The sequence below is a fragment of the Urocitellus parryii genome, chromosome 5, assembly GCF_045843805.1.
Source record: "Urocitellus parryii isolate mUroPar1 chromosome 5, mUroPar1.hap1, whole genome shotgun sequence".
Classification (NCBI taxonomy): domain Eukaryota; kingdom Metazoa; phylum Chordata; class Mammalia; order Rodentia; family Sciuridae; genus Urocitellus; species Urocitellus parryii.
Window position 1 is genome coordinate 182,200,358 of NC_135535.1, and position 11,427 is coordinate 182,211,784.

The 11,427-nt window shown below is 34.0% G+C and overlaps 1 protein-coding gene across 6 annotated transcripts in view; it reads left to right on the plus strand.

The window, feature by feature from the left end:
* R3hcc1l (R3H domain and coiled-coil containing 1 like) overlaps window positions 1–11,427 on the plus strand; it is a 91,525-nt gene that overhangs the window by 50,433 nt on the left and 29,665 nt on the right. For 5 of the 6 annotated variants that reach the window (XM_026394838.2, XM_026394836.2, XM_026394843.2 and 2 more), the window contains 2 exons: window positions 5,151–5,243; window positions 5,866–7,668. In XM_026394838.2, the coding sequence (XP_026250623.2) occupies window positions 5,881–7,668 (1,788 nt within the window). In that variant the 5' untranslated portion in view covers window positions 5,151–5,243; window positions 5,866–5,880. The remainder of the gene's footprint in view (window positions 1–5,150; window positions 5,244–5,865; window positions 7,669–11,427) is intronic. The other variant, XM_026394842.2, reaches the window with a different exon arrangement.

Here is an 11,427-nt window from a genome sequence, read left to right on the forward strand (position 1 = left end):
TGGAAATCAAGTTAATATATACAAAAAAAAAAAAAAAAAGAATCAGAACTAACAAGAAACAGTGAAATGTCTTAGTGCCCAGATTGTGATTTTAAAATACTATTTTTCACTGAAATGAAACAGGACTTTGTGAAATGACTGATTCCAACTTTTAGTAAGTCTTACATAAGATGTCATACTGGAAAGCATGAAACTATCAAAAAACAAAACAAAACACTGGGGGTTATGTCAGAATTGAAGGGGCTGCCATTAGCCAAAGATAGTTAATGGATTGAAACAGAGCAAATATGTAAAAATCCATAAGGGATTTTTTGTTGTTGTTATTTGCTTTGTTTTGTTAAGACAAAATAATTATATTTTTCATCTTTGGAGGATTCCAAATGACCAGTTCATTCAGAAACTGCTTAAGAATCATTCTGCCTTACCTATATAAGATCTACCTTTGAGTCACAAAATAGTTTATAAAAGTTCATTCTGAAATCCCAGCTAACATATCCAGAAAGAATGACAGAATGTCATAAGTTTGTAAAACCTGATGAAATAGTCTATCTTGGCATTTTTCTTTTTCTTTTCTTTCCTTTTTTTTTTTAAAAATCAGCATTTTTCATCAAAGGTTGCTAAAACTTTTAGGTGAAAGGTTGGTGGGCAGTTTTATAATGGTAGTTCAGGCTAACAGTGCCTGGGTCTACTGATCAATGTTAGCATTACAAAAAGGAAGCAATTAGGTTTTGTGCTCCCTGATGTGATACAATAGGAAGTTTATAGCACCAGCTATGAAGAATGCTTGCTATAAAAACATTGAATCCAACTCCAGTTAAGCTTCTAGGATCAAACACCACTTTTCTAGAAGTACAGAAACTGTAAGAACTTAATTTAAAAACACCATGAACATGCAGTCATCAAAATTCAGAATGTGAGACATTAGAACAAATAACATTTTCTTAAGTGTCAGGACTGGAAAATACAATAGATGGTGGACATCAGTAGATTGAAAGGTCAAAGCAACCTGTAGTTCCTTTTGGATCCTGATTTTAAAAAACTGAGCTTTCAAAAAAATAATGAGAGGCAATTGGTAGAATTTGAATACTGGATATACGACACTAGAAAGAATTCTTTCTTTTTTAAAAAAGTGAAATTTGGTATTCTAATTTGGTTGTATTTTTAAAACTTTTATTAAATATATATACTGAAATATTTAAAGGTGAAATGAAATAATATCTGGGAATTACTTAAAATAATACAGTAGTTGAGAAGTGTTTATAGATAAAATGAAGAAACATTAACTGTAATTTGAAGCTGGGTGATGGGTGTTTGGCAGTTCATTGTAATATTTTCTCTATTTTATGTTTGAAAATCTTTTGTAATACAAATAAAAGTAGCAATTACAAATAACTTTGGGTTATAGCCAGTGAAATCACTGACTGAAGAAGGTAATAAAACATAAATAGAATAATCCTAAGGAAAACTGAAGGAAGAAAATAAGTATGAGAACAGAAATTAATGAAGTAGAAAAATAAATAGTAGAGATGATCTATAGAACCCAAATTTGGCCCTTTGAAAAATTTATAGGAGAGATTTCTGGCAGGATTGATCAAATACAAAAGAATGAAAATACAAATGAATACTATTAAGAACCAAAATAGAGAACATAATGGCAACTATAGCAAAGATAAAGCAATATATAGCAAGGAAGGACTGTGAGCAACTTTTGTATCAATTAATGTAAAAACTTAGGTCAAAAGGCAAATTTTCTAGAAAAACAGATTTACCAAACTAGGTCAAGAAGAAAAACTTATCTTTGACATTAAAAATCAGTCATTTTTAAACATCTTCACCAAAAATGTTTCCACGACAGTGCTGCATGTGAGTTCTGCTCACATGGAACAGTGAGCCTTGCTTTACATATAAATACTTAACTAATTTCCTATGTCTTGCAGGAACTTTGATAACCCAATTATGTCATATTCAATAGGAGGAAAAAATCATAGACCAATCATAGACTTGAGTATAGTGTAAAATCCTCAGTCTTGACAAGCCAAATAAACAGCCAGACATTTTTCCTAGCATTGAATGCTCCATGTTTTCCCATTGTTTTGAGATGCCACATTTATTATAAAATGAGTTCCCGTATAGATTTTTGTCCATTTCTGAGGCTTGTGCTTAGATTCTTCTGTTGAATCTTACATTCAAGATAGATTGGTATTGTAATAATGAGAATTGTAATGGTCTGGTAGTATATACTTTATATAAATATCTTTATATTGCATAGTTTGTTGCAAACTATTTTAAAGATGATGTCATGGATAAAACTCAATGTGTACGTCATTTGAGGTATTTATCCTAAAATTTATAAAAATATTTTTTTAAACTTTTTTTAAGCTAGTTTTATTTGTTTATTTATTTATTTTAAAGAGAGAGAGAATTTTAATATTTATTTTTTAGTTTTCGGTGGACACAACATCTTTGTTTGTATGTGGTGCTGAGGATCGAACCCCGGCCAAACGCAAGCCAGGCGAGCGTGCTACTGCTTGAGCCACATCCCCAGCCCCTTTAAAAATAATTTAAACAAATTTAAGTTGATGAAGCTTAAAGATATCTTCTGAAAATAGATTTGAAGTAAATATATTGCCTAAATATTTCCCTTGCCTTTATATTTTGTTTTATTAATATGTATGAATTAATTGTGTCTTGACTCCTCCTCAAAGGAATTTTTAAAAAGTGACAGAGGAGTAAATACTACCAGATATGCAGATATCTGGAATGGATTAATCTTTACTTTTGAACACCAAACTAAATTTTTATTTTTTGTAGAAAAGAGAGCAGAATGAGACACATTCTTGATGTACACAAGGGACCGCATAACTTTGGGAGACATGCTTTTATTCTTTTTTGTTATAAATGGAACACTGGATGATATTTGCCTTACTTTTGATTTTGTAAAAGTTAGAAAATATTTTCCAGGTAGACATTTCTTGTATTAAGCAGCCATGGAGAGCTGAGGTTATAACAATGAATCTTAGCATCCATTATGAGTAAAATTTTTAAAAAATTTTATTTATTTTAGTTGTAGGTGGGCACAATGCCTTTATTTTTTTTGTTTGTTTGTTTATTTTTATGTGGTGCTGAGGTTCGAATCCATTGCCTCACATGTGCTAGGCAAACATTCTACAACTCCAGCCCTTATGGTTTACTTTTGTTTCCAGAATAAGGCCTAGGACTGACTGGTAAATGTAGAGGGACTGCTGGATTTGGAAAAATCATTATTTTGCAACCATCATAATAAAGATTGGATTAGATAAAAACCATCAGATTTAGCATATGGAGTGCTAACTGTAGGGAGATATTTTGATGAAAAAACAGGATATTTGCTTGCTTTTGAAGTGCCACCCCACAGACTGCTTGTTTTCTTACAAGGGAGAAAATGCACAGTAATTTAAGAAATTGGACAACACTGTGACTGGATGATAAAAGTTAAGAGCATCATTGAAGGACAGATGGAAATCATGTGTCTCCAGATGTGATTCCCTGAGTACCCATCACCACCTTTGTAGTGTTCTAGTTGAGTATATATAATCTCGGGTTTATCATGGGACATAAGACAAACCTTAAGTGAATAATGTTTTCAAAAAGGGTGGATAGGGGAGCTATTATTCCAAAATGTCAGTGTCCTAACAGGCTATGGAAATGTTCCCAGAGTATAGGAGGCTAGAGGCTTGAAAATTAGTGTAGCACCTAACCTTAAACTGTATTCTGTATTGGAGAGGGAAATATGCAATAGAAGATATATTACATCTGTTTTTTATTAGAACTTTCAATGTTAAATTTGTTGACCTTGATAACTGTATCGTGGTTATAAAAGAGGATATTCCTATTTATAACAAATACACTGTGAAGTATGTAGGGCAAAGGCCCACGATATCTATACTTTGCCATTAAGAATGTTCAGAAGGGAAAAAAAAATGGCTTTGGTGGAAAGAGGGAGAATGCGTCATAAAAATTTCAACAAAATTTCTTGCAAAAGAAATTTATAAAAATTCAACAAAGCTGTAATAAATTGACAATATCTTGAAAGTCCACAAGATGGTGATACTTCTCCTTTTTTTGTGTCTGTAAGTTATGAAAAAAATGGTCACATCTAGTGGTATATTGGAGTTATCTCCTACTGGCCTGAGAGCTGATAGTTAAAATTTAGGAAATTTGCACAGATTGTTAAACACAGCCATTATTAAAAATTAAAGTACATAGGTTTACAATTAAACATTTTATTTTTAAGGGAATAAATACCTAAAACTCATTACTTCTGCATTTTATTTTGATCTGTGCTCTTGAAGTTATTATGTATCTTGTATCGCTGTGGTTGATAATCCTGTATAATAATGTGATTTTATACATCTTTTCCCAACTCCATGTTCAATGATGTCATATCAGTAGCTTGAAAGTAAGCCACATTAAGAATATTTACAGTGCAGACAATGGCAAACACCATAAATCAGGGCTTGATTTATTATTTATTGATTGTCTAGACTTAAAGTGATGGAGAAAATGCTACTAATATAAATGTATCATGTCTTTACTATATTGTGAAGAGCTCAAAAATCTGAGGATATATTCTTCCATTATTCAGAAACAATTATGCATCTTAACAAGGAAGTCACATTGTTGACATAACTGACATAGATAAAAATATCAGCCAGTACTCCAAAATACCCTGGGTGAGTTGGTTGATAATTTACCAACACACTGCTGGTCCTGGCACAGTTGAATTCAGTGTTTTGGTAGAAAATAGACAATATTGAATTTATTAGACGGCTGTTCAGCTTTATGAGCATTAAGAAAAAAAGTTTGAGTTTTGAAAGCCATTAGTCATAGCACATAATAATAATTTTAAAATATATAATTTGAAGCCTTTGGTAGGTCTGTTGCAGATTTGAAATAGAATCAAAGAATTTAGGGTTTGATGAATGCTTATCTAGAGCACTTGTCTATAATTATAAATAGAAATTCTGTGTCTTATGTTTGATCATTCATTTATGCTTTATTTAAGTTCTTCTAAAAACAACTCATTATCTGATAATAGCATTGAAGAACTTTAGAAGTAGAGTATTTTCTTATATTGAATTAACCTTTTGTTTTCCTTTAATTTATTCCAGTGGGTTCTGGCACGGAGTTCTGGAGAATTATACAAGTATAGAAATATATAGAAGAGAAATTTTGGCTCTTCCACAGAGCAACCAATCCTTCAGGTATAAAGTTAACTGTAATGTTTTTTATTTAGTTCTTTTAATCATATTTTTGTACTCTGTAATCAAAGACCATGTTGGTTTTTTAAATGTCCTCTTCGCAATTTTTGGTTTTTCTTGGTCTTGTGGACAAAATAGAAGTCTTTAAGTATTTCTTTGTGTAAATTGTACCAAAGTCAACTCTTCTGTGCTGTTGTTTTTTTTTTTTTTAAACCCTAAAACAGATTATTGTGTCTGTTGTGTTTTGCCTTCATACTGCCTTTAGCGTAGCATTTCAAATTATAGGAATGAGAGTGAATTATAATCTTCTCATTTAAGACAAAACTACTTGTTAAAAATGTAGAGAAGAATTTGGAAGGTAGAGCTCAATGGTTCAGAGATTGAATACAAAAAAAGGGTATTTGTATAGAATTCATGATCTCATGAGAGTTTTTTTTTTTTTAATATCCTTAGTGGTACACCTGATAGCATTAATTATTTTATGGCAGGTTTTATTTTATTTTTTTAAACTTGAGGATTTCTACAGGATGGATTACTAGGTCCTCTACCTAATCTTTTAGAATCTCTAAGTTCAATACATTGTAATTAGTTTTTGGTAATTAAATCACTCTCTCTTTTCTTTCAGATTGAAGTTGGTACCATGCAGCAAGAAACAGGGAGATGTAGAGTTCGAGCCAAAAGGCCTGACATGGCACTTTATGTACCTAAAGCTCGAAGGGGTACAGTGCTCCTCAATACATGTGATAAGGAAAAAAGCTGTGGTCCTTCTAATTCTGTGATAAAAGAAGAACAGAGAGAAGTTTGTCTATCCCAAAAGGAGATCTTTGGAGACAAACCTGGAGCTCAACAATTAAGTATTAATCCTGATAGAAAGGAGCATAGTTATAGGGAAGGAAGAAAATCTTCAACAAAAAGAAAAGATACATACCTTCAAAAAAGGAAAAAAGATAAGGTTTGTACTAAGAGAGGAGCCACAGAATCCAGTGAAGTATTATCCCCAGAACATCAGCAAAGAGTTTCAAATACAGAGATTATACCCACTTCCCCTTTACAAAGACAACCAAAGAGCGTGGAGTGTTTGGAGGTTCAAACTACAGTTGTGACAGGACATGAAGGGATACTTCTATCACAGTCTTGTTCAGAAATCACCAAGGCTCAGGTTCTAAAACAACCATTCCAGAATGTAGACTTATGTAACTTGAGTAGACTTGAATCAAGTGGGGAAACTTTTGAAGGCAGAGATTCAGAAAGCGGAATTGAAACTGATGCCAAAGTTGTAGAGATACTATCCCAGTTTCCTAGAGTTTTTACTACTATATTGAAACCTGAGAATATGAGTATACCAGTAAAACTAAGCTCTGATTCGGAAATTGTACTAGAAGGTTTGCAAACATCAGATGGAATGCTGAAGCTCAGCAATGGAAGCATCCCTACTGTTCCTGGAACTCCAGATGGTGTCATTGATCAAACTTGTATAGACTTTGAAGTTGAGAATATAGGAGATAAAGCCAAAGGTACAAATTTCATCTTGTGTCAGAAAGGTATAGATTCCATTCCTGAGACTGTGGGTCTCATCTCTCATAAAATGACTATGGCCAGCAAGTCAGAGAGCACAAATGGCATTATGGATCCAGCAGTGATTAGAGAGTATGAGAAGAATAATGTCACTGCTGATGAGTTATGTGTAAAGTGTGAACCTTCTGATACAGTTGTCCTTACTCATGAAACAGATACAGATAATGGATCCAAAAGTATAGGTGATATTACCAGTAAGTCTTGTATGATGGACACTACAGGTGCCATACATGATCATATAACTGTAAGCAGCCCTTGTGTAGTTGGAGTTACACTAGCTGATGAAACTTGTAGCAATACAAATAGTTTCTCAAAATATATAGATATAAGTTCAGATGCATCCCCTTTTCATGCTAAAAGTGAGAGTGACTCAGAAAATTTCAGCAGCCTGACTGCTTGCTCTGATATTTATGTTGAGAGTATTTCATCTAGTTTTACAGAGTCAACAGGAAAGTTGATAGAGAGCTTGTCAGATTGTACTTCCTCCTTACCTATAAAGAAGATTACTGGTAGTAATTGTAACATTTTTTTGGACTCTGAACTCAGTTTGTCAAATGGGACAAAAGTACTTTTAGAGAATGCCTTGGGCAATGATCTGGATAGTATTGGTGATATAACAGAGGCATTACATGAACTAAGAACTGCTGAAGAGTTCAAAACAAAAGAGCAGGATGACTCAGAGAATATAGGCTTTGGTGTATCAGTTCCTGGTGGAGAATCATCTATGGAAACATCCATGGATTTTAACGTAACTGAAACTTCTCAGATAGAGGGAAATACTACTCCTGAAGAGAGCTGGGAATCTATGTTTAACGATGATGGTGATTGCGTGGATCCACGTCTTCTACAAGAGGTATGTTTAATTGAAATTGCTTGATGCTCCGACACTATAAATTGGATAAAACCTAGATTTGGAGATTTTTTAAAAATTGCTTCTAATTAGTTATACATGACAGTAGAAATCATTTTGACATATTATACATAAATGGAGTATAACTGATGCTTCTGGTTGTACATGAATTAGAATCACACGGGTCATATAATCATATATGCACTTTGGGTAATAATGTCCAGTTCATTCTACTATCCTTCTTGCTCACATGCTTCCTCCCCTCTCTTACTCCCCTCTGTCTATTCCAAAGTACCTGTTTCTTCCCTACCTCCCTACCCCCTTAATTATGAATTAGCATCCACATATCAGAGAAAACATTCAGCCTTTGTTTTTTTTGGGGGGGGGAATTGGCTTATTTCACTTAGCACAATATTCTCTAGTTTCATCCATTTACTGGCAAATAACATAATTTAATTCTTCTTAAATGCTGGCTAATAGTCCATTGTATATATACATATACCTCATTTTCTTTGTCCATTCTTCTGTTGAAGGGCACCTAGGTTAGTTCCATAGTTTAGCTGTTGTGAGTTGAGCTGTTATAAACATTGATGTGGCTGCATCACTGAAGTATGCTGATTTTAAATCCTTTCGGTATAAATCAAGGAGTAGGATAGCTGGGTCAAATAGTGGTTCCATTCCAAGTTTTGTAAGGAATGTTCATACTGCTTTCCGTAATGGTCGCACCAATTTGCAGTTCCACTAGCAATGTATTGAATATACCTTTTCCCCCCACATCCTCACCAGCATTTATTCTTTTTTTTTTTTTCATGATGACAGTGTAGGATATTATCTCTCTCTCTCTCTCTCTCTCTCTCTCTTTTTTTAGCATTTATTCTTGCTTGTATTCTTGATAGATGCCATTCTGACTGGAGTAAAATGAAATCTTAGAGTGTTTTTGATTTACATTTCTTTGGAGGTAATTTTGATAAGACATTTGTGTGTGTTGACACATTCATTCATATTCAATTTAATGTTTTCTGCAGTAACCTAATAGGATTGTATATTGAGAAAAGAGTATCTTGATAGATATTTAAAATTTAACACACAGAATTGAGCTGTATTTGTAATAGCCAACTTCTAAGAGATCTTACTGCATAAACAGAATAATGGATTCAAGCTGTGCATTTAGGAAAGACAGAGGGAAACTTTCAGTGAGATTTGGGGTGTGTATTTTACATGAAATCATTTGGGGGAAGGAGAATTACAACTGTTATTCATATTTATCTTTCTAGTGGATGTTGGAATGTTGTTAGACACTTTGAAGGAAAGGAAGTAGAGAAGGGAAGGGTAAAAATAGTAAAACCACTTCTTTTTTTTCTTATTGTGGGTTCACATAACCTTTGCCGGGAGGGGATAAAATGATTTCCCTGTAACATTCCCACTTACATAAATGAAGACATTTTGCAGAGGGGCACTCAGAAGCACTTGACTACTGAGCTACTTCCCCAACCCTATTTCATATTTTATTTAGAGACAGGTCTCACTGAATTGCTGAGGGCCTCACTGGATTGCTGAGGTTGGCTTTGAACTCGTGGTCCTCCTATTTCAGCCTCCCAAGCTGCTGGGATTACAGGTGTGTGCCGTTGTACACGCCAATGAAAACATTTAAGCTTAGAGATCATACCTTTAGGAAAGGCAGAATCAAGATTTCAGTCTAGTTCTGTCTTAAATCCATCATTTACATTCTTTCTACCAGATAATTTCTCCACCTGAAGGGTTTTGTTTGAACTATTCCAAAGAGACTTTTGCATTCTAAGTGATGATCCTTTTGTCTGAGAATTAAACTAGAAAAGTATGTAAGTATAGAAAAATTACCATTTGCCTGTGAAAGAGCCACATGAAACTAAAGAGGCCAACTTGTTGAACAGAACTGACCAAGCAGTCCCAGCTCATTCTTTTGACATTTTAAGAAACTTTCCTGTGTTACCTATTGGTCAGATAATAGAGACCATGTCATCCTAAGGATACTGAAAATGACCAGACCACCATAACAATCTTGAGATCACTCTATATCCTTCTCATACCTACCCCTCAGCAAATTTCTTTTAAAAGAAGAGCTGGAGATTCCCAAAATGTATCTCTCATTCTTGAGATGGTCCAAGTTCTCTCTTGAATGTGTATTTACTTTTTAAAATAAATGTGTGTTCTGATTGGTGCTACATAGCTAAGACCTCTGCTAGTCCTGAGTTGAGTTCCCCCCTTCTCTCTGGGAACTCTTTGGACTCTTCTCCGAAGACAACTTTTCTTCCATGTTATCTTGTGAGAGTTAGAAAATCACTGTTAGGCAGACTTTTGAGATCCAAATCAGGTAAAAAAAAAAAAAATACCAATAATGGAGGAAGTTGGGTGAATATAGAGAAGTTATTAAAGGTCAAAGCATTGGGAGAGGACTTAGTTAAGAAAGGAAGCAGTGTTGACAAAAGGGCTTCCTGAGTAGAGAGCACATGTATATATAGGAGAGAAGGAACACCTTCCTGCATTAGAAAGGCATGGCATGCAGAGCATTTTACACATTTTTTATTCAGCAAATATTTATTGAACAGATGGAGATAATAGGGCAGAACTTGGGCTCTCTTTTTTTTTTTTTTTTTAGGGTGACTACCAGGGGCTTGAAATTACTTGTATACTAGAGGGAAGAGATCAGATGTACAACTCAGTTTTTCAGGTCTAAGTGAAAAAAATAATTTAGGTAACAACTCAGTACTTAAGGAGCATAATAATAGTTAGAGAGAACATTGTCATGACTTAAAGCTGGTAATGGCATGAAAACAGAGTATGTAGCATTTGAAGATGAAGATAGCCAGTGCCTGGATGTCTTTGGAGATGGAGTGAAGTTTCTGTTGAGGGATGAGGATGGATGAAAGCAGAAAAGAGGGAGTTGGGTAGACTGCAGGTAGCACATCCAGTTCCAAAGTGGGTTCTCTTCTGCTTTGAGTTTTAGAAAATGTAATAATAGTAATGTTATTAAAAGATGTCACAGATCCATTAACATTGATAGCCCTTTGGTGAGTTTTACTCTTAGTTTATTATTTATATTGCTCCATATAAACTAGAGTGCCTACATTAAAATTTTCCAAAACTTAAGAAGTTTGCGCAATTTTCCCAGCTGGCCTATGTTTTTCTTGATAATGGCTAAACTATGGAGTCATATCTAATACTTCTAATAGGTGGGAAGTTATACTGTAGAGTATGTTGTGGCAACTATTGTAAAGCAATTTCCTGTGATATTTGAACTTCTAAAACTGACAAAGGGGGGTAGAGCTTAGTTAAGCCATTATTAAACTCCCTAAACTAAAACTCTGGATCAGAGTCTCTAGAGATCACCCATATCTCTTAAAGCCGTGATATGGAATGCCTAGAAAGTTAAGTTGGTAATTGATAAAGGAGATGTTGTTGACATGACTTCTTTTAACCCTCCAAAAACTTGGTACAGGATCACAGGAATTTATTGTTCCATAGAGAAAACTTTGATAGTCCTTGCCACTTCCAGTATTGACCAGCAGATATATTGGTGGGAGAGTTTGTGGGGGTACCAGTAACACTGTCAACTGATGATCAGTATTAGCATCTGGCTCCTTATTAGCTAAACATCTTGATTTGAGTTTATCTTATTAATTATTTAGTTAATTAATTAATTTTGAGTTTTTAGATAGAGGTACTACTGTACTTTAAAGGCTTCCATTTGGAAAAATCCTTTTGTTACTGAAAACCACTAACATT